Here is a 24,133-nt window from a genome sequence, read left to right as displayed (position 1 = left end):
TTCATAGATTTTTTTTGTGAAAAGGTAATAAAAAAATATTAAAAGTATGAATTCATTTTTGTCACTGTCCTTATTTCATTGATGGAAATAACAGTGACTTTCCTGTTATTAACAGTTTTTTCTCATGTTCAACCCAAAGGATGCTCAGCTTCACACATTTGAATCCCAATTGTACTTTGAAGTATGGTGTATCGATTCCTAGCCTCACCGATAACTCTTTCCACATGTATCCTAACTGATGCAAGTCCTCGTGTGGACTCTAATTCTACTGGACCCAACTGCTTTTTGCCTCTAGTGAAAGCTGGGATCTTAAGCTCAGCATTGTACAGACCAACTGAGTCTGCCACATCAAACCCTCTATCAGCTAGTATGACAGCACCTGGGTTGAGGTGATCCAAAAATCCACTTCTTTCAGTCAAGTGTTTGTCTGATGTTCACCCACCCCATCCTTTTGATATAAAATAAACTGTTCCTTGTGGTGTAATGCCAATTAGATATTTCATGGTATGGTGATGTTTGTATTTTGAGTATGTCTGTGCTCGTGCTCTTAGGTCTCTAGGCCTTTCAATAAAAATGTCAAAGCAGTCAATAATACAAACACATTTACGAATAATATATAATTTATTATATAATTATTATAATTATAATTAATCATTATAATTAGGCTATTAATAATTATAATTAATATTTATATCTATGGTCAGTCCTGTGTGTGCAAAGTTCGCTACGTCACAGCTGTTTCGAAAAGTGTGTGTCCATCTCCCATTTTGCGAATTTACTCTCTTTCGCATTTCTCAAAAACTACCTCAAGCGAGCGGATAAACTTTTTTGCGAAATTTGGTGTTTCCATCACCGTTTACTGATTCGATACTTCAAAGTTCGCATAAAATCAGGGGGATGGAAACGCACCTAATGACGTGACAAAATCACAACGACGAAGGGGAACAATGGACCTATTAAACTCACCTGTTCAAACTCGCACACAACGTCTAACTGATCACTGTTTTGATTGTTTTTTGTTTTTTTTGTTTTTTTTGTCTTGTTTTTGTTTTATTTATTTCTTATTGCTTATGTTTATTTATTTATTTATTTATTTATTTATTTATTTATTTATTTATTTTTTCCACAATGTCTTGTTTTTTAAAAAAATGTATGATGACTATATGCTCTGTAAGGTGACCATGGGTGTCTTGAAAGGCGCCTCTAAATTAAATGTATTATTATTATTATTATTATTAAAGAACGCCAGGGTAATGCTATGAATGCTACGAGACATGTAATGACGTCACGATTGCAACTCGGAAGGCTTGTGTCCGAGGCAACCGGAACACACCATAACCCCCACCTGGGAATGACAGGGTTAACCGTTTTATTTGGTCATGCGACTCGTAAACCCAATCACTCGCGAAGCACCCTGGGAGTCCGAGTTTTACTGGGTTTCATAGCTTTGCGTCAGTATATATATCTATGGCTCTGACATCCATTTAAAACTCCATCTCCCACAACACCCCGCGGCACAAGCGCTCTGTGACTTCTTGTGAACCCGACTGGACACTGAGAGAAATGTCTGTGTGGAGTGTAGCTGCTATACTAAACTAGCTAGGGACTTATATTGCTCAATTCAAATATACCTGGCAAGTCGGAAGAAATGCCCTGCTAAAAAGCACATCGGTTCGAGTCTGTAGCGATCGGGCAATGGGCGCCAGCGCTCCTTATTAGCTGCTGGCTACTGGGCTAGCATGGTTTTATCAAATGTTAAACACATCATTCAGCCGTTTGACATCAGCTGAGCTGCTCTTTGCCGCTGTCATTTCGTATCGCAGATCGGCAGTAAACGTGAACAATGGAGGAAGTTGATAAGATTTTGATCCACGCACTCCGACAAAGCGGCACGTACGTATTCAACCGAGTGTCCATCCAACAGTAGCATTAGCCCGGCTGTAGCCTGGTGCTGAATGCATTGGAGAAGTGAATGGGCAACAGTACGGGATATAGTTATGAACATACGTGTGTGCCAGTCTTGACAACACCATCCACTCCCACCTATCGTTCATTCCCATGCCATTAACAAATGATTATGGTGTAACGTTATAGTCATGTGCTGAGGTCTCAAGCAATACCGTGTGTGTGTGTGTGTGCGCAGGCAGGCTAGGGGGTCACTTATTGTACTGTGTTTTCAGACACCTTATGATCTAGTTGTACCTTTCCGCCTTGCGTCCACAGAGGGGTGGCTGAAGACATTCAGAGTGTGAAACAGTTCACCAGCGAGCTGATCGTGGAGGCGGTGGTGCGATGTGTCCGGGTCATCAACCCCGCCCTGGGAGGGGGGCTGTCGCCGTCGCTGCCCCCCGGCATGTCTGCCCGCTTCCGGGTAGGGATGGGCTTGGCACAGGCCTGTCAGGTAAGAGTTCCAACGCTTAGAACTGGAACATTGGGCTTGACATTGGATTCTCTGATGTGGTCCCGATATGGTGGTTTTACGTGAAGTCAGGGAGTAGATATTAACGCACGGGATGCATTATAATTTTGTTATAATCACATCGTGTTTGAGTGCAGTGTGAACAGATGCAAACGCATGAAGTCCAGTTTCTTTCTATAATCCCATATTTAAAGTCCAGTGTTAGAACAGATGTGAACGCATGAGGTCAAGTCTCTTGCTATAATTAGATCTGGGTCCTCCAGAATGTGGAAGTGACTCATTATAACAACGGTCATGTGGTCAGTAATCTGCATGCTTTGTCATCTATATTTTAACCTTTAATTGCGTCAGCTATGTTCAATGAATACTGGAAGCAGTCACAACTATTTTATTGAAATCCCTTTCTTTGAATTCTGTGAGTCGGCTGAAACGGGTGTTAACTCGTGGTGTGTGTAAATCATTTAACCCCCTTGGGGGTTGGATGAATGGGTTTGGGATGAGTCTGTTGTAAACGTGGGATGGTTAAGGTTATGGTCTGATAGCAGTAGCTCCGGCTAGCATGAAGTCACGGTAGGCAGCATGTGGCGTTCTCCTCACGGTACTTTTATTATACTCATTGACCATATCAAGCCAGGTCTCAACGGCGCCATATTTATGATTGAGCATACATGCGTTCTAGAACATAGTTCGAGATTCCTGCCTACACCTTAAGTGGCAAATATCAAGGTGTAGAAAAGTAAAAAGCCCAATAAAACCCCCTGGCTTATGGGTTGTACAGTAGTCTCCATGCACAGCCCAGGTCCTCTGTGTTTTAGATCATGTGTTGGTCACATGCTGCTGCAGTGACTGTCAGGCTCATTAGTGACGAGTGACAACGGTCGGTTTGGACTAAACACGATTTACCAGCAGCAACACCAAACTCATTCTGAAAGAAGTGCTCTCAAAAACGGTTCCTATCCTGCTGCCACTGGTGGGAATTCAGACCTGTAGGTGGATTATAAAATCTATCTCTATCAGGCTCTTTACAATGGCCAACTATTAGGGGTGTGACGATACACTCAGCTCACGAGACGAGACACGATATTGGGTTCACGAGAACGAGACGAGATTTTAAGAAAACTACAATGACAAAATATATGACTGGACCAACAGACTTTTATTTAACCAAGTCGCGCATGCATTTTGAAATGTTTTATTACAACTCTTACATGCATGAAATTGAAACTAAAACTAAAATTTATAAAAGTTAAATTAAAATAAATTAAATTAAATAATTCTCTTTTTTTCAAGTGCAGACAATATTATATGCAAAACCAAATCAAAGTACCCAAAATGTACTTTGATTAAATGTATTCGTTTTCGCGGTTATTCAGCCTCTTCTTCTCCTCCGGAAAAACACGACCGCATTGCATTGTGGTATACGGGAGTAACATGTAGGCTACATCGTATGTACCCTCAAATTTTGGGTATTTTAAGTGCACTATATAGTGCATGAAATCAACCACTGAGAATTCGAACACCACTACAAAATGGCGAGCACCCTATATAGTACACTATATCCGTGATGGGGAACGATTTTGAACACAGCTTATGGCTGCTTTCGATGCTTCCCCTGCTTCTCCTCCTCTTCTTTTCCTTCTCCTTCTTTAGGTTCTGGCAGGCTAGATGTAGCAAAGGCGCATTACTGCCCCCACAGGCGACAAATAGAAGTTTGGATAAATCACAAATCTCGCGAGACAGATTTTTAACGCGACGGGTAATATCGTTGAGTTTTATCTCGCGAGATCTCGTGGCACGAGATCTCGTCACACCCCTACTAACTATGCATTTTACTATTGTTCAAAGGATCTTTGGTTCCATTATACAGGAATACAAATTGTCGCTCTGTGGTTAACAAGGGTGAGCCATGTGAGTTATGTGCTTCATACTAAAGGGAAGGTAGACCGGTTAACCTGGACTAGGTTAACCTGGACTAGGTAATCCTCGACTAGGTTAACCTGGACTAGGTAATCCTTGACTAGGTTAACCTGGACTAGGTAATCCTTGACTAGGTTAACCTGGACTAGGTAATCCTCGACTAGGTTAACCTGGACTAGGTAATCCTCGACTAGGTTAACCTGGACTAGGTGCCCCAAAGTGGAGAGGAACATTGACAGTGCACTGCTGTAAAATGTCTACAAGACATCCTGTGTCACTGAGAAGAAACAGGAAGCAGCAGTAGCCTCACACACTCAACACACACTAAAACTTCACCAACACACGGATATATGAAGACCTACAATATTCCTACTTAAAAAGACGCCTATGTATTGCCTGTTCAGTCCGTTTGACTATTAATCATAACTTAAAAATTTGTGCTGTCAAGCGATTAAAATATTTGTATCGCGATTAATCGAATTAATGCCATAGTTAACTCGAGATTAATCGCTAGCAATCGTGATTAATCGCAATTCTTTTTTCTATGCTAAATATCCCTTGATTTCTTTGTCCCATTAATTGTTCTCATCTTAATGCTCTTATCAACATGGAGAAGTGCATCGGCTTGCCTTGTGCAAATGTTTTTATTGATAACAACATTGGCATATACTGATCAAAACAGGCGATACAAAAAAATGCCTATAGTGCAATTAAACGATGAACATACAAACATACTGCCTTGAACATAGCAGTCAGGCTATATACTGACTGCTGTTAAAATCGCCGTTAAAATCCGTTTGCGTTAACGGCGTTAATATCGCGTTTAACTGACAGCACTACTTAAAATGCATCGCAAGGAAGACATAGAAAGAATTGGTTCAATCCAAAGGAAGTGGCTCCGAGGTGGTCCGCAGGCCTTCACAGTGCGCTGCTCTTCCAGGACCTGGGCTACAAGGGCGAGATCGGCTACCAGACCTTCCTGTACAGCAACGAGCCGGAGATCCGCGCCCTGCTCATGTTCCTGGTGGAGAAGCTGCCCAGAGAGAGCGCCGAGGCGTCGGATCAACCCGCAGGCCAGTCCAATACGCTGCATAGGACCCTCTTCATCACAGCATACAGACCCTCTTCATCACAATACACAGACCCTCTTCATCACAATACAAAACCTCTTCATCGAAGCAAATAGACCCTCTTCATCATAGCTCACAGACCCTCTTCATCACATTACAGACCCTCTTCATCACAGCTCACAGACCCTCATCACATTACAGACCCTCTTCATCACATTACAGACCCTCTTCATCACAATACAGACCCTCTTCATCACAACATAGTGTTTGTTATTGTAGTGTGGACATGTGACATGTTGTAATTTGTCCTTGTTTGGTGGACATGTATAAGAAGGAAGGACCACCTGGGCCAAAGTATCTTAAAGTTACAACCGTGAATTAGCTTAATTTCTCCTGTGACCCTTCCAGGTAAATCAGTGGTGCTCCAGAGAGCTATTGCCGCTAAAATCAAAGCCCAACTCGCCCTCCCTTGGCTGCCCCACAACTGCAGGCTGCCTCTCCTTTGTAAAACACAGGTAACACTCCTTAATCAACAGCAGTATCGATCCCCAAAGAAAGACATCGGAATAACTATCAAAATGACTGAAATCAACAACTCATAGCTATTAGTATTAACAGAAGTAACTGGTATTATCTTGGTGACATCTGCTTTAGACTCTGAGCTCCAATTGGTTGCTGTTGTTTTCAGAGTGCTGGACCGTCCCGGAGTCTCCGAACTCAGCCGCTGAGTTTACCGTACAGCAACAAATCTACAGGGAGGGCGTCATCCAAAGGTAGGCCGCCATGGCTGTTTGACCACATTAGGAGGAAGAGGTGTGGGGTTATGAAGTTTGGATGGGGGTGGACTCCCAGCTGCAAGGTTCCCAGATTACTTGTTGGCATCCTAAAGGAGGATGCTTCACCATTATATTTATTAGGGATGCACCGAAATGAAAATTCTTGGCCGAAACCGAATATACTGAAACAGTTGGCCGAAAGCCGAAGCCGAATACCAAAATGTGGCTTTTGCTGTTTTTCATTCATTTTGCTTTAATCTTTCTAATCATTGCATAAATCAAACAATTAAATGTCCTTTAAAAAAAATGTTGTCTTGCTTTTTAATAAAAAAAATCAATTTGCAAATTTGATACAAAATATTTATTTAAAACTGTTATATAATAACTTTTTCTAACTTTCCCGCAGACCTTATAGCAAGAATTTAAGAACAATGTACCTTTTAAATAAATGAGTAAAACATTTATTTTCTTATAAAAAAAGGAAATGTTCGGTGTATTATTTTCAGCCTTTTTACTCCTTCGGCCGAAACTGAACATTATGTTTTGGGCCATTTTCGGCCGAACATTTTCGGTGGCCGAATATTCGGTGCATCCCTAATATTTATAGTTTCAGACTGACCACTTTTCCATTCTTCCTGTTCCTGTTTGCTGCTGTATTGTTACGGTCTAGTTACTTAAAACAGAAACGCCTTCCATTTTCTGCTGGTGTTTTCTCTCAAAATAATATCAACCTTTTTCCTGTTCTCCCGTTCCCGCCAATCAGCATCGAGGGAGTACCAGAGGGACGTGCTCCTGCCCGTCACAGCTCAGCCCCCCCACCGGGGGGCGCTGGTGGCGTCCCTGCTGGAGCAGCACACGGCCGAGCTCAGCGCTGCCCAGGAGTGGGACAGCGAGTGGAACAGCCAGGGGCTGCTGTCACGCCTCACGCCGGAGGTACGACCCCCCCAAACCCTAACAGCCAGCCCCCCCCAAACCCTAACAGCCAGCCCCCCCCAAACCCTAACAGCCAGCCCCCCCCAACCCTCACAGCCAGCCCCCCCCAAACCCTAACAGCCAGCCCCCCCCCCCCAACCCTCACAGCCCCCCCCCCCAAACCCTCACAGCCAGCCCCCCCCAACCCTCAAAGCCCCCCCCCCCAACCCTAACAGCCAGCCTCCCCCCCCCAACCCTCACAGCCCCCCCCCCAACCCTAACAGCCAGCCCCCCCCCAACCCTAACAGCCAGCCCCCCCCAACCCTCACAGCCCCCCCCCCCAACCCTCACAGCCCCCCCCCCCAACCCTAACAGCCAGCCCCCCCCAACCCTCACAGCCAGCCCCCCCAACCCTCACAGCCAGCCCCCCCCCAACCCTAACAGCCCCCCCCCAACCCTAACAGCCCCCCCCCCAACCCTAACAGCCCCCCCCCAACCCTAACAGCCCCCCCCCAACCCTAACAGCCCCCCCCCCCCAACCCTAACAGCCAGCCCCCCCAACCCTCACAGCCCCCCCCCCCAACCCTCACAGCCAGCCCCCCCCCCCAACCCTCACAGCCAGCCCCCCCCAACCCTCACAGCCCCCCCCCCCAACACTAACAGTCAGCCCCCCCCAACCCTAACAGCCCCCCCCCCCAACCCTAACAGCGAGCCCCCCCCAACCCTCACAGCCCCCCCCCCCAACCCTAACAGCCAGCCCCCCCCAACCCTAACAGCCAGCCCCCCCCAACCCTAACAGCCAGCCCCCCCAACCCTAACAGCCAGCCCCCCCCAACCCTAACAGCCAGCCCCCTCCAACCCTAACAGCCAGCCCCCCCCCCAACCCTAACAGCCCCCCCCCCACCCTAACAGCCAGCCCCCCCCCCCACCCTAACAGCCAGCCCCCCCCCCCCAACCCTAACAGCCAGCCCCCCCCCCCCAACCCTAACAGCCAGCCCCCCCCCCCCAACCCTAACAGCCAGCCCCCCCCCCAACCCTAACAGCCCCCCCCCCAAACCTAACAGCCCCCCCCCCACCCTAACAGCCAGCCCCCCCCCCCAACCCTAACAGCCAGCCCCCCCCCACCCTAACAGCCAGCCCCCCCCCCCACCCTAACAGCCAGCCCCCCCCAACCCTCACAGCCCCCCCAACCCTAACAGCCCCCCCCCCACCCTAACAGCCAGCCCCCCCCCACCCTAACAGCCAGCCCCCCCCCTCCAACCCTAACAGCCAGCCCCCCCCCCTCCAACCCTAACAGCCAGCCCCCCCCCCCCACCCTAACAGCCAGCCCCCCCCCCCAACCCTAACAGCCAGCCCCCCCCCCCCCAACCCTAACAGCCAGCCCCCCCCCCCCCCCAACCCTAACAGCCAGCCCCCCCCCCAACCCTAACAGCCCCCCCCCCCACCCTAACAGCCAGCCAGCCCCCCCCAACCCTCACAGCCCCCCCCAACCCTAACAGCCAGCCCCCCCCCACCCTAACAGCCAGCCCCCCCCCCTCCAACCCTAACAGCCAGCCCCCCCCCCTCCAACCCTAACAGCCAGCCCCCCCCCTCCAACCCTAACAGCCAGCCCCCCCCCCCCACCCTAACAGCCAGCCCCCCCCACCCTAACAGCCAGCCCCCCCCCCCCCTCCAACCCTAACAGCCAGCCCCCCACCTCCCACCCTAACAGCCAGCCCCCCCCCCCCCCCCACCCTAACAGCCAGCCCCCCACCTCCAACCCTAACAGCCAGCCCCCCCCCCCCCCCCCCCCACCCTAACAGCCCGCCCCCCCCCCACCCTAACAGCCAGCCCTAACGTAACATTCCGTTCGCTACGGACGCTGGATCTGCGCTTCATATCCAGGACCATTCACACGCCTGAGTAAAGCATAAAGACGGAGAGGAACTTCCATAAAGTTGGAAATAAATTGGCAGATTCAGAGTTTGTGGTTCAATAGATCGTCAGTGAAACATCGTTGCGTCACAATTGAGTGTAGTAACCTAGAGACCAGCTACAACATTGTTTTCATCCAAACGAGCCGTCTTTAGCGAACGGTGAATGCATTGGCTTCTATGAGCTGTCGGCTGTCAGCCGCGAGCTTGGGGACCGTCTGCAAAGTGCAAAACTGAAAACGACCACAATGGTCAAATACATTTCAATAGCGTCGCCATTATTGACTCTAGAGAGAAAAATATATCTCTTCTTATTTTTGAGGATTTTGTATTTAGGAACAATTTCAAGAGCATTGCCATTGTTGACTAGAGACCCAAAACGTTTTCCATACAGGCATGGGCTCTTTATGGTCTTACTGCAACCTTTTAGTCTTGAAAAATATATCTCTGCTTATTTTTAACAAAAATATCAATCTACATTTTTTTTTTAGCAACAATTTCGGTAGCGTCGCCATTATTGACTCAAGAGCCCCAAAACTTGTTCAATAGAGGCATGGCTTCTTTATGGTCCTACTACAACATTTGTGATGGGGAGAAGGGGAAGATGCATTGTTATTAGGCACAGACCTTTTCGATTGTTGTAGTATTTGTGTTATGTGATTTTACTGTGGTTGTTGGTATAATATATTTTTTGTAAAATAATTGTTTTAAAGATTATACTTATTATGTTCAATCCCTCCATATTTCCCCTGCTCATTACTGAGCACAAATGTACTGTATGTACCCTTCTGGTGCTGGCAGACACGTAGAAATCTCCTGGCAGGGTGCGCTTTGCGACCACACAAAAAGATTTGCGAGCTGAAAAATAACTTTCACCTCCGCTGCTGCAACTCCATCCTAGGGGAAACACTGAACCCCAACCCTATAATGCAGCAAAGCGTTACCCTAACCCTCTGACGGGGTTATTAACCCCAACCCTATAATGCAGCAAAGCGTTACCCTAACCCTCTGACGGGGTTATTAACCCCAACCCTATAATACAGCAAAGCGTTACCCTAACCCTCTGACGGGGTTAGGGTTAGGGTTACTACCTAACCTCTCTGTCGGGGTTAGGGTTATTCCCTAACCTCTCTGTCGGGGTTAGGGTTACTCCCTAACCCCGACAGAGAGGTTAGGGAATAACCCTAACCTCTCTGACGGGGTTAGGGTTAGGGTTACTCCCTAACCTCTCTGTCGGGGTTAGGGTTATTCCCTAACCTCTCTGTCGGGGTGAGGGTTATTCCCTAACCTCTCTGTCGGGGTTAGGGTTAGGGTTATTCCCTAACCTCTCTGTCGGGGTTAGGGTTAGGGTTATTCCCTAACCTCTCTGACGGGGTTAGGGTTATTCCCTAACCTCTCTGTCGGGGTTAGGGTTAGGGTTATTCCCTAACCTCTCTGTCGGGGTTAGGGTTAGGGTTATTCCCTAACCTCTCTGTCGGCGCTCCCTCCAGGAGTACCGCTCCAGAAAGGCGGCCCGCCTGCAGAAGCGGATCCAGGAGCAGCTGAGCTCGGCGCCCGGCACGCCGTCCCCGGGCTCCGGGGGGGCGGGCTCCGGGGGGGCGGGCTCCGACCTGGCCCAGCTGCTGCTCTCCTTCCAGGGTGCGGGCCCCGGGGACCTGCTGCCTAAGGGGACCCACTTCACCCACACCCAGAAGTTCACCTTCACACAGGTGAGTCCCACACACAGGTGAGTCCCACACACAGGTGAGTCCCACACACAGGTGAGTCCCACACACAGGTGAGTGCCACACACAGGTGAGTGCCACACACAGGAAGCACATACGCACAGTCAACTCAACGAACCTGAACCTTCATACGGAATGCAGTAACCTAGCATCAAGCAGCCCTGAGGTGTGGAGTGAGCTATAGCAACGATACCGGCATGAATTCTTCTTTACTGGGCTACTTTTGTACGAAGAACCCATTTTTGAATTGAACACGTTGCAAGAAAATATATGCATCGATACCGGACCTGGTTGGTTTTGCAGGTGTAATTCTAGTGTGACAGGAAGGCTAATTGGCTTGCAAATCCCAGGCTGGGTTTTTTATGTCTTTATTCTGCTTTAAACGAGCTTCTGGTTACCCAGAGCATGCATATTCAGTTTGTTGAGGCCGTGTACTGTTCGACAGTCGTGCATCCAATATGATCAAGTCAAAGTTCAGTCAGATCAGTTAAATAAAGACATAAGAATATAATATAACGTAAGCAGGGCTCACGGTTGGAGTGAAGAATAATACAATTTCTCTTCAGCCATTAAGGATCTACAGAATCCTGGAGTTGAACAAGATTAAAAATACATCATTAATTAATGTTTCTGGTCACCCCCGGGCTCGGTAGGGTTCTGTAACCGGATGCACAATGTCAAATGCAAAGCTTGGTGTGTGTGTGTGTGTGTTGGGGTGGGGGTGGGGGTGGGTGTGGGGGTGGGTGTGTGTGTGGGGTGACGTAGACTCTACTGCGTGTAGCCAGCCCCCCCCCTGTGACGTAGACTCTACTGCGTGTAGCCAGCCCCCCGCTGTGACGTAGACTCTACTGCGTGTAGCCAGCCCCCCCCCCTGTGACGTAGACTCTACTGCGTGTAGCCAGCCCCCCGCTGTGACGCTGCAGTAATCCCGGTCTGCAACGCGGCGCTCTAGGACCCGGGGTTGCTGGTGGAGCAGATGGCGGCGGTGGCCAGCTCCATGCCCCTGGGGGGCCAGTCGGAGGGAGAGCTGCGGGCCTGCCAGCAGGCGGAGCTGGGGGAGCTGGAGGAGCGGCTCCAGCAGGTGGCGTTGGGCAGTGAGCGGCTCAGCGACCGCATGAAGCAGATGAACCTCGGCGTGGCCCAGGTGAGACCTCCGCTCCAGGACCTCCCCTCCAGGACCTCCACCGACCTCCACCGACCTCCACGACCTCACCTCCAGGACCTCCCCCGACCTCCCCTCCAGGACCTCCACCGACCTCCCCTCCACGACCTCCCCCGACCTCCACGACCTCCCCTCCCCGACCTCCCCTCCAGGACCTTCACCGACCTCCCCTCCAGGACCTCCACTGACCTCCACGACCTCCCCTCCCCGACCTCCCCTCCAGGACCTCCACCGACCTCCCCGACCTCCCCTCCACTACCTCCCCTCCAGGACCTCCACTGACCTCCACCGACCTCCCCTCCAGGACCTCCGCCGACCTCCCCTGACCTCCCCTCCCCGACCTCCACTGACCTCCAGGACCTCCCCTCCAGGACCTCCCCCGACCTCCACTGACCTCCAGGACCTCCCCTCCAGGACCTCCCCTGACCTCCACTGACCTCCAGGACCTCCCCTCCAGGACCTCCACCGACCGCCCCTCCACTGACCTCCAGGACCTCCCCTCCAACGACCTCCGAGACCTCCACCTAGGACAGTGTTGTGCTCTGAGATCGGGTCTCCAGCAGATTGTACTCTTGGATAGCAAAGCGCCTTCAGGGCCCAAGGATAGGGCCGGCCGTGTTGTGGTGTGGTGATCATTCAGATGTGGAGAATATCTTGGAGACAGATGGACACAATGTAGAGTGGGCAGTATCACATTGGAAACTGCACTCTATGGAATTATAGAGCAGACTGGTCTGCTCTATAATTCACACTTTTTAGACTCCGGTCTAAAAAGTGAATTTGGTATCTAGATTCAATATCTAGAAAGAGTGCTGCAATAGTACGGTGGAACACAGAGAAAATGTTCAACATTCAACATGGATGGATAGGTAGCGACATCATCATACCCAACTTGCAACCCTAGCCCTATCCCTCATTACCTCAACCCTAAACCTATCCCTCATGACCTCAACCCTCGCCCTATCCCTCATGACCTCAACCCTAACCCTATCCCTCATGACCTCAACCCTAGCCCTATCCCTCATGACCTCAACCCTATCCCTCATGGCCTCAACCCTAACCCAGGTGAACCTAGCCCTCATGACCTCAACCCTAACCCTATCCCTCATGACCTCAACCCTAGCCCTATCCCTCATGACCTCAACCCTAGCCCTATCCCTCATGGCCTCAACCTTAACCCTATCCCTCATGACCTCAACCCTAACCCTATCCCTCATGACCTCAACCCTAACCCTATCCCTCATGACATCAACCCTAACCCTATCCCTCATGACCTCAACCCTAACCCTATCCCTCATGACCTCAACCCTAACCCTATCCCTCATGACCTCAACCCTAGCCCTATCCCTCATGACCTCAACCCTAGCCCTATCCCTCATGACCTCAACCCTAACCCTATCCCTCATGACCTCAACCCTAACCTTATCCCTCATGACCTCAACCCTAACCTTATCCCTCATGACCTCAACTCTAACCCTAGCCCTCATGACCTCAACCCTAACCCAGGTGAACCTAGCCCTCATGACCCTAACCCAGGTAACCCCTAACCCAGGTGACCCTAACCCAGGTGACCCTAACCCTCATGACCCTAACCCAGGTGACCCCTAACCCAGGTGACCCTAACCCCGGTGACCCCTAGCCCTCATAACCCTAACCCAGGTGACCCCTAACCCAGGTGACCCCTAACCCAGGTGACCCCTAACCCAGGTGACCCTAACCCAGGTGACCCCTAGCCCTCATAACCCTAACCCTAACCCAGGTGACCCCTAGCCCTCATAACCCTAACCCAGGTGACCCCTAACCCAAACCCAGGTGACCCTTTGCCCTCATGACCCTTACCCTAACCCAGGTAACCCCTAACCCAGGTGACCCTAACCCAGGTAACCCCTAACCCAGGTGACCCTAACCCTAACCCAGGTGACCCCTAGCCCTCATGACCCTAACTAGGGATGTGAAGAATGTGTCGACTCAACGGTCGATTCTCGACTCGTGCTCTAAACGACTCTAAAAATAGAAATCGATTTAATCGTTGTTTTTTTTACTTTTTTACCCATTTCTGCAAAATAACCAATTACAAATGATCAAAATACAATTAATCCTTCTCTTTTTTTTTCCAATGGGAGACGTAGCTGTGTTGTTTTTCTAACGGTCACTTCTGTTCTGCTACACCGCTACGTCTCCCAAGAGCGATCTCTTCCTTTGTCCTTTCATGACAATGGCATCTTCACTTAAAAGTCCGGTGTGGGATAGTTTCATGAAGATTGATGACAGAACAGTTCAGTGTAAATTATGCCTCATTTTGCGTACCATTCGTCCACAACCGTGATGTTGAATCACCTGGCAAGGAGGCATCCCAAGCCTTCCAGCCAGCAAGGCAGCATCGCAAACTTTACGGTGAGATCCTGTGATAGCCGCCGGGCTGAAAGAATCAGCGGGTTGCTAGCTAAGATGATAGCCGGAGATATGCTGCCCATGAGCGTAGTAGAGGGGACTGGGTTACGCAATCTGATTTCATTTCTCGAGCCAACCTACACAGTGCCATGTCGCCAAACGATGACTGTGAGGCTGGAGAAAATGTACCGCGAAGCAGCCTCCCTCCGCGAGATCTTGTCCTCAGCTGACAAAGTTGCTATCACCACTGGACAGCTTTGACGACTGAGTCGTACGTGAATTTTCGTTTACAAATATTTATTTAAAAACGAAAATATCTGTTTTAGTGGGTGTAGCCTCTGTTAAATTAAATGGTTTTATGTCCGACTTAAACCATTTCGTTGCAAAGAGGAGGCGCGCATCATCAACTGCCGTTCCTAATTAAAACAACGCCGACACATTATGCCTATTGGGAATTTACAAGTTCACAATCCTGCTCTTTGATATTTTGCTTATCATCATTTTTATACCAACTTAACTTCATAAAAGAAATGCATTATTGGTGTGCTCCTGATAGCAACCTTTGAAATAGGACGGGTGGGCCAACTGGGCCGCTGTCTTAAAGGAATGCGCAGATCCTTTGAGCTCTGCAACTGCTGCAGCCGCGGGCCGAAAAAAAGAGAAGAAATCGATCGATTTTTCGATTTATGCCTCCTACACGTCGACTCACAGAAAACGAGTCGTTTAACATCCCTAACCCTAACCCAGGTGACCCCTAACCCAGGTGCCCTAACCCAAACCCAGGTGACCCCTAGCCCTCATGACCCTAACCCAGGTGACCCCTAACCCAGGTGACCCTAACCCTAACCCAGGTGACCCCTAACCCAGATGACCCCTAGCCCTCATGAACCTAACCCAGGTGACCCCTAGCCCTCATGACCCTAACCCAGGTGACCCCTAACCCAGGTGACCCTAACCCTAACCCAGGTGACCCCTAACCCAGATGACCCCTAGCCCTCATGAACCTAACCCAGGTGACCCCTAACCCTCATGACCCTAACCCTAACCCAGGTGACCCCTAACCCAGGTGACCCCTAGCCCTCATGACCCTAACCCTAACCCAAGTGACCCCTAGCCCTCATGACCCTAACCCTAACCCAGGTGACTCCTAGCCCTCATGACCCTAACCCTAACCCAGGTGACCCCTAGCCCTCATGACCCTAACCCTAACCCAGGTGACCCCTAGCCCTCATGACCCTAACCCTAACCCAGGTGACCCCTAACCCAGGTGACCCCTAACCCTAACCCAAGTGACCCCTAGCCCTCATGACCCTAACCCTAACCCAGGTGACCCCTAGCCCTCATGACCCTAACCCTAACCCAGGTGACCCCTAGCCCTCATGACCCTAACCCTAACCCAAGTGACCCCTAGCCCTCATGACCCTAACCCAGGTGACCCCTAGCCCTCATGACCCTAACCCTAACCCAGGTGACCCCTAGCCCTCATGACCCTAACCCTAACCCAGGTGACCCATGAGCTGAAGGAGCGGGAGCGGGCCAACCAGGAGAAGGAGGACAGCCTGCAGGTGAAGAGGCAGACGGTGGAGCTGCTGCCCGACGCCCACAACAACCTGGCAAAGCTCCAGGTGAGACGGCGGGTGTTCCCCTTCTCCGTCACCCATACTGGGTTTCCATGGGTACTGGGGCTTTTGGACACCATTACCTGGGTTTCACTTCCGAAACGGAATCTATCTTTAGTGTTTTCGGGGCTTCACCCTGATGATTAACATTGTTTGCCCTTCCAAACCGAACATAGCTTTGATCAGGTTTTCTGAGAGTGTCCAATGAGTTTGTTGAGATCCATACAAACTGAGCTGTGATGGCCCCAATGTATTATATATTAATGCTAATGTTGTATTTGAATTAAAGTACCCATCCTAAGTCACCCATCCTTGTGTCTGGCCCCCAGACGCTGGTGGAGGCGAGTGCTAAGCGTCTGGTGGGCCTGGCCGCCCAGTGGGAGAAGCACCGCGACCCACTCATCCAGGAGCACCGCCGACTCAAGGAGCTCTGCACCAATCAGGATGTGAGTCACCCTCCCGTCTGCATAGAGGACCTCTTATCGACGCCGCTAATGTTATGCACTGGGTTAGGGTTATGTACTGTACTGGGACCCAGTGCATAACTGGGTCTCCCCAAAACCCGACGTCTATAGTCTAACCTGTACTGGGTTCAATCAACAATGTCTATAGTCTAACCTGTACTGGGTTCAATCCCCGACGTCTATAGTCTAACCTGTACTGGGTTCAATCCCCGACGTCTATAGTCTAACCTGTACTGGGTTCAATCCCCGATGTCTATAGTCTAACCTGTACTGGGTTCAATCCACAATGTCTATAGTCTAACCTGTACTGGGTTCAATCCCCGACGTCTATAGTCTAACCTGTACTGGGTTCAATCCCCGATGTCTATAGTCTAACCTGTACTGGGTTCAATCCACAATGTCTATAGTCTAACCTGTACTGGGTTCAATCCCCGACGTCTATTGTCTAACCTGTTAGCCTATTCCTGAGCAGGAGGGAGATCTATACTCCTACCCCTTGCATTCAATGTCAGTTGCTTTGGATAGAAGCGACCGCTGTTAGTAGGTGGTTTTAGTAACTAGGCCATGATTCATTCCAGCCGGATCCGTTTCATGCTTTATTCCACGCACTGGTGGAGTCCTCGGATCCGTTTCATGCTTTATTCCACTCACTGGTGGAGTCCTCGGATCCGTTTCATGCTTTATTCCACTCACTGGTGGAGTCCTCGGATCCGTTTCATGCTTTATTCCACTCACTGGTTGAGTCCTCGGATCCGTTTCCTGCTTTATTCCACTCACTGGTGGAGTCCTCGGATCCGTTTCAGGCTTTATTCCACTCACTGTTGGAGTCCTCGGATCCGTTTCATGCTCTATTCCACCCACAGGTGGAGTCCTCGAGGCAGCTCTCTGAGATCAAGGACCTTCACGAGAAGATCAGGGAGACTGCAGAGAAGGCCAAGAAGAAGGAGTCCGTCTACAAGCAGCTGGTGAGGTTCAGAGCTATTTGTAGCATTTAGGAAGCTAGGAAGGTGCTAGGAAGGAACAGATATTGTGGCAGTTAGGGCGCTAGGAAGGAACAGATATTGCGGCTCTTAGGACGCTAGGAAGGAACAGAGATATTGTGGCCCTTAGGACGCTAGGAAGGAACAGATATTGTGCCATTAAGGAAGCTAGGAAGGACCAGAGCTAATAGCCGTTAGGAAGCTAGGAAGGAACAGAGCTAGTAGCCGTTGGGAAGCTAGCAAGGAACAGAGCTAGTAGCCGCTAGGAAGCTAGCAAGGAACAGAGCTAGTAGCCGCTAGGAAGCTAGGAAGGAACAGAGCTAGTTGCCGCTAGGAAGGAACAGAGCTAATAGCCGTTAGGAAGCTAGGAAGGAACAGAGCTAGTAGCCGCTAGGAAGCTAGGAAGGAACAGAGCTTCCCCAGGAGTTCTAAAAGAAGGTGTCAACCTAATTGCTTCCCAAGAAAACATGGCTTTGAGTTCCCCTTTGGTTAGAAAAGCTTCAAGAGTCACTAATATTGAAGTGGTAGCAAACCTAAGGAGCTCTGGCTCACCTGTCTGTGGCTCACCTGTCTGTGGCTCACCTGTCTGTGGTCTACCTGTATATGGTCAAACTGTCTGTGGTTTACCTGTCTGTGGTTTACCTGTCTGGCTCACCTGTCTGTGGCTCACCCTGTCTGTGGCTCACCCTGTCTGTGGCTCACCCTGTCTGTGGCTCACCCTGTCTGGTCTACCTGTCTGTTGCTCACCCTGTCTGTGGCTAACCCTGTCTGGTCTACCTGTCTGTGGCTCACTCTGTCTTTGGCTCACCCTGTCTGATCTACCTGTCTGTGGCTCACCCTGTCTGTGGTCTACCTGTCTGTGGCTCACCTGTTTGTATTCCCCACCAGATCTCTGAGCTGGAGAACCTTCCCAAAGACGTCTCCCGCTCGGCCTACACGCTGAGGATCCTGGAGATCGTTGGCAACATCAAGAAGCAGAAGGAGGAGATCACCAAGGTGAGGCTGAGGGGCCGAACCGCGAGGCCAAGAGCCTCAGGATAGGTTCAAGGGTTACCTTCAACAGGTAGGGTGGCACAATGAGTCCCAGGCCGTCGTCAGGGCCGTTACGTGTGTGTGTGTGTGTGTGTGTGTGTGTGTGTGTGTGTGTGTGTGTGTGTGTGTGTGTGTGTGTGTGTGTGTGTGTGTGTGTGTGTGTGTGTGTGTGTGTGTGTGTGTGTGTGTGGGGTAACGATGACCAACAGCCTTTAAGACCTGTGCCAAGGTGCAGCACTGCGTGTATGAGTGATGGAGTGGGGGTTATTAGGAGCTCTGGAGAGGAGCTGGTCACTTTTTATTAAGATGTTGAGCTGTTGATGAATGACAACACTGTTCTTTTGGTTACCGTATTTTCCGGACTATAAGTCGTGGTTTTTTTGTAGTTTGGCTTGCCCTGCGACTTATATTTCGAAGCGACTTATATGCCAAAATTGTGCGTACATAATCTTCGGCCGCAAGATGGCACCGTCATTCATTAGGCCTACAACTGAACGCTGCAAGCCTACTGCACCACCGAATAAATTATAAATAAACTAGACCGTAGACAAAACAAAAGAGAACACAAAATAAAATGCCGCCAAAAAGAAAGAAAGCTAACCGGGGGCTGAAAGCCCGATGGCCAGAGCTGGAGGAACGAGTCCACAGATTGGTCATTGAACAGCGTGCTGCTGGCCGGGGCTTATCAACGGTGCAGTTGCGTCTCCATGCCTTCATGTCTTCATGTCTTCATTAACTTTTTGGCTTGTTATGTTTATATATAGCCTATATTGCTATTGCAATTTTATTCAGTCTCTCCAGACTAAACGTTTAAATGTTTAAAAATAAATGCGACTTATACACCGATGCGACGTATATATGTTTTTTTCCTCGTCATGGAGCATTTTTTGACTGATGCGACTAATACTCGGGAGCGACGTATAGTCCGGAAAATACGGTAATTAGTGAATGGTAAGTCAACAGCTTTTATATTGTTCTTTCCTCAAAGTGCTTTACAGCTAATGCCTCACATTCACCCATTCCTACACCCATTCATATGTCACCCATTCCTACACCCATTCATAAGTCACCCATTCATAAGTCACCCATTCCTACACCCATTCATAAGTCACCCATTCCTACACCCATTCATAAGTCACCCATGCATAAGTCACCCATTCCTACACCCATGCATAAGTCACCCATTCATAAGTCACCCATTCCTAAACCCATGCATAAGTCACCCATTCATAAGTCACCCATTCATAAGTCACCCATTCATAAGTCACCCATTCCTACACCCATTCATAAGTCACCCATTCATAAGTCACCCATTCATAAACCAACGGTGGTTCCAACCACGCCCCGGAACAGGCAGATGGGTGGGAGCAGTTTGGTCTTTGGTGTCCTGCTCAGGGGGGGGGGGGAAGACACCGGGGCGCTACGCTACGCTAGGGTTAGGGTTAGGCTGTCGGCCTGGGGGGCAGACAGCCCGCCCCAGGGCCTGAGTCACTGCGCTCCATTGAACGGTGTCTCACTGGTTAATGTAGACGGGGAAGTGGTCACTAATATACGGTTCTTTGTATCTGGTCGAGGATAGATTTTGTCGGACACCAAGGAGTTGCAGAAGGAGATCAACAATCTGACGGGAAAACTGGACAGGACGTTCGCTGTCACCGATGAGCTGGTCTTCAAGGTGAGAAGATCAGTCCTGTGCCTAACCGTGGCAGTGAGCCATTAACACTGACGGGCGTTGGCGGGTTGGTTCCCACTGGGACCACCACGCTAAGGATCTATGCTCATAGGGGTATTGTTTGCTCTGGCTCTTTAGTTGTTGACGGCAACAAGGAGATCTTCATCGAATAGTATTGTGGCCCAAATGCAAATAATGCTGATATTTTCTAGAGATCATTCCAGTCCCTCTCTGGTTTGTTTTCAGATCATAAGGTTGAACGATGCATCAGTTTGTCCGGTTGCTGAGGTCCAAAGACCCTTACCCTAATCCAGCCTAATTTACCAGACCTTACTTGGAACGCTCCAAAATCAAACTCCACTTCGGGACGCAGAACCATGAATGAAATCATGGGTAGAGTAGACGCACGCTGTCTGTTCAATGGGAATGTGTAACTGAACCGTAGCACAGTGCAGCGTTGGGTTATGTGAATGTGTGATTGAACCGTAGCCCAGTGCAGCGTTGGGTTATGTGAATGTGTGATTGAACCGTAGCACAGTGCAGCGTTGGGTTATGTGAATGTGTGATTGAACCGTAGCACAGTGCAGCGTTGGGTGATGTGTTCTTATACAGCCCGTCTCCACTGGGACTGAAGGAGCTCCCTTCCGATATTCGGACCGCAGAGTCGCTCACCAGCTTCAGCAAAAGACTCAAAGCTCACCTGTTCAGAGTTCACCTGGACTCTGCATAGCCACCCTAACTCAAAGCTCACCTGTTCAGAGCTCACCTGTTCAGAGCTCACCTGGACTCTGCATAGCCACCCTAACTCAAAGCTCACCTGTTCAGAGTTCACCTGGACTCTGCATAGCCACCCTAACTCAAAGCTCACCTGTTCAGAGCTCACCTGTTCAGAGCTCACCTGTTCAGAGTTCACCTGGACTCTGCATAGCCACCCTAACCCTAACTCAAAGCTCACCTGTTCAGAGCTCACCTGTTCAGAGCTCACCTGTTCGTCATATGTATGTCATACTTAGTTATAGTACTTAGTTGTGTCGCAACTTATCCTAGCTATCTGTGTTGTATACAGGGAATGGGATAACCTAGTGATTGTTAGTACTTGGTTCTATGAACATCCTTACTGTACCGACAGGGATGTATTGTTTCACTTTCTTATGACTAATGTACTTATTGTAAGTCCCTTTGGATAAAAGCGTCTGCTGACTGTAAATGGTCATGGACTTATTTAGTCCCACACCCAGACCGTGTGACGTCCTGCAGCCCTGATAACCTCAGGTCCAGCAGATGTCGACCGGAGTAGAAGTGGGGAAGGAGAGAACCGTTTCAGATCCTTTTAGGGAACTAACCCTTGACCCCAACAAAAGGTTTTTGTTTATATTTCCAGCTATGGTTCGGGAGGTTTGTCCATCAGCCCTTTAAAGGTGCCTTTTATTGTAGAGGTTAGAGGCATCGGTCCTTCTGCTGCTTTAATGGGTGTTTGATTATGATGGACCCTGCTAGAGGTGGGGCCGAGTGCCAATGTTCGTTGGCTTGACTATTGATCGCTTAATAACGAAAAGCTAATTAGTCAAGCCTTTAAACCAGGTGTAGGATGTGAATGCCAGGAGAACGACATTCCTTTACTCTGATAAATTGGTTACGTTTTTTAATCCGATTCATGTCTAAATGATGAACTACTAATGATGAACTCCTAATGATGAACTAATACACATTTTGCTCCCAAATTTCCCCAGGATGCCAAAAAAGATGAATCCGTCCGAAAATCCTACAAGTACCTGGCTGCACTGCACGAAGTAAGACTGATTCTCCTTCCATGCTTTTATAAAACACGTCCACACTAAGCTGGACTCAGAACCCTGTCCCCCCCCACAGAACTGCAGCCAGCTGATACAGACCATTGAAGACACCGGGACAATACTGAGGGAGATCCGGGATCTAGAAGAGCAGGTATCACTCCACAACGCTCAATCTTCCCTCCCAAAGCACTAGAGATTCTAGAATCCAATAATAACCAATGGGATTACATCGCGCCTAAACCCTGCTAGGATACTAGAACTCAACAATGACCAATACCATTACTTCCCGCCTAAATCCTACATCTAGAACACAAAAATGACGGATATAATGATTTGGTTTCATCCGACTAAATGGAAACCTTCCCTGTTCAGATTGAGACGGAGAGCGGCAACAAGACGGTGGCCAACCTGGAGAGGATCCTGGCGGACTACAAGGCCGTCCGAGAGGAGAACTCTGCTCTGGGGTCCAAAGTGAGAGAAGGTTGACGGTTCACTGCTCCCCTTGCCCCCGGCCCACGCCTACACGTTAACCCCAAGCTGTGCCCACGGCAGAGATGGAACAGAGCTACCGCCCCGTTGTGGACTCAACCAGGACGGGTTAGGGTTAACTCAACCAGGACGGGTTAGGGTTAACTCAACCAGGACGGGTTAGGGTTAGGGTTAACTCAACCAGGACGGGTTAGGGTTAACTCAACCAGGACGGGTTATGGTTAACTCAACCAGGACGGGTTAGGGTTAGGGTTAACTCAACCAGGACGGGTTGGGGTTAGGGTTAACTCAACCAGGACGGTAGCTCGACCTCGCAGCACTAAAGGCATTTTTTCTGAGAGACAACGATGACGACTTTTGTGTTTTCACACGGATGTCATGTGGACTGCCACAGTACTTCTCCGGGAAGGGTCGGCACGACCGGGTTTTTTATTTCCATACCTTCTTGCGAGACGCCGGGCAACACGCAGATACCCTGTGATGTTTTTTCTACTTCTAAGAGTTTCTACTTTCACTCGATTCTGTGGGCTGCGCTCTTCTGTAGTGACCCTGGGTGGTGGAACATTTCTTCTGATCTTGAGCTATTTACAGCAATCATTCCCACTAATCTACGTTAAGCACTAATGAGAATTATGTTGCAGTTTTTGTGTTTTCATTTTGCACCGGTAAAGTGTATGACATTTTGATTTGAGTCATTCATACCTTTAATATATATTGCTTGACTTAAATCATCAAACTGCTTCTCATATGGTATGTCATATACTATTAAAAAGCCTTAAAAATGTTTGTTGCCAATAATTTAAAAAAATATGAAATTCTAAGAATTCATAGACTTAATGTCCAATGCATTCTATGTATTTTTCTTCTACATTGATGCATTTTATTTTATTCACTGCAGTGGTCTTACACATGGTAATGTAACTCTTCATTTAGTTTAGTTTGTTACTGTCATAGAACTAACAAGAATGTATTGCTTTTATTTGCAGTCTTTTATTCAGTAATGGAACCCATTTGTAGTTTATTTTATATAGTTCATGCTGCCTTGAAAGCAAAACGCTGCTTAAAGTATTTTGTCTTTGGAACCATGCTCTGACTTCTCCTTGTCCTATATGCTGGAGAAGAGATCGTCTGTCCTCAGATTCAAGGTGGACTAATGTCCATCAAATGATTTATATGAATAAAACTGATAGAAATCAATGGCTGAAGTGAATGAATTACCCTTTAAACGTGTGTGACTTGGCATAAAAATAATCATTCATATGCCAAGTTCCAATATTGTCTCAAAGGTTTCTGTTTTGAGAATGAAGATCTTGCATCATCACTAGCTAGAATGTGTCTTTTGCTTTTCAATCCGAAATAGGCTATTAATGGAAAGATGCCAAAATCTTGTAATAGCATAGAACAAAGGATAATACATTTTGTTATTCTGAATGTCACTGCGTTTATTCAATTAATCAGAATATTTTTTATAAAATATTTAGTAGCCTCGAAGTGTTCCACATCTATTTAGTGAACAAATACTGTGAACTGTCCATTGTAAACCGCCTAACCACATTATTTTGTCACCTTCCAATTTAAATACTTAGGATTGTCAAATCAATAAAGATATGAAGGCTATCAATTGTCCGCCATTTATATCAGTAGTTACACCTTTTATTTAATGGCAAAAGTGGGGAACATTTGTATACAAGTGCATATTGGATACTGCTTAATAAATGTAGCTCTTAACATATGCATCAAACCCTTTCTTTCCACAGCCTCTTCTCACGTCTCCCAATGACGTAATGCTCTTTTACGTAC

At 48.8% G+C, this 24,133-nt stretch overlaps 1 protein-coding gene across 2 annotated transcripts; it reads left to right on the top strand.

Annotated features, from left to right (window-relative positions):
• The first annotated feature begins 1,508 nt into the window (after nucleotides 1-1,508).
• On the top strand, nucleotides 1,509-23,950 carry ccdc22 (CCC complex scaffolding subunit CCDC22). Of its 2 annotated transcripts, XR_003979871.1 has the most exons (17): nucleotides 1,509-1,893; nucleotides 2,224-2,401; nucleotides 5,277-5,409; nucleotides 5,815-5,921; nucleotides 6,095-6,179; nucleotides 6,946-7,115; nucleotides 10,498-10,716; nucleotides 11,684-11,875; nucleotides 15,790-15,909; nucleotides 16,233-16,349; nucleotides 17,231-17,332; nucleotides 18,236-18,343; nucleotides 19,959-20,054; nucleotides 21,782-21,841; nucleotides 21,921-21,995; nucleotides 22,217-22,497; nucleotides 22,554-23,950. XR_003979871.1 is itself a non-coding variant. In XM_030380779.1 (16 exons), exons 1-16 carry the CDS (start codon nucleotides 1,844-1,846, stop codon nucleotides 22,328-22,330), a joined length of 1,926 nt encoding a protein of 641 aa, XP_030236639.1. In that variant the 5' UTR covers nucleotides 1,509-1,843; the 3' UTR covers nucleotides 22,331-23,950. The 2 variants fall into 2 exon arrangements, 1 of the variants encoding a protein (XP_030236639.1); XM_030380779.1 differs by having other exon boundaries at nucleotides 22,217-23,950.
• Nucleotides 23,951-24,133: the final 183 nt, after the last annotated feature.

This window comes from Gadus morhua, chromosome 16, assembly GCF_902167405.1.
Source record: "Gadus morhua chromosome 16, gadMor3.0, whole genome shotgun sequence".
NCBI classification, from domain to species: Eukaryota; Metazoa; Chordata; class Actinopteri; order Gadiformes; family Gadidae; genus Gadus; species Gadus morhua.
Note: the sequence above shows the minus strand (reverse complement) of the source record. Positions and strands in the feature narration are given on the sequence as shown.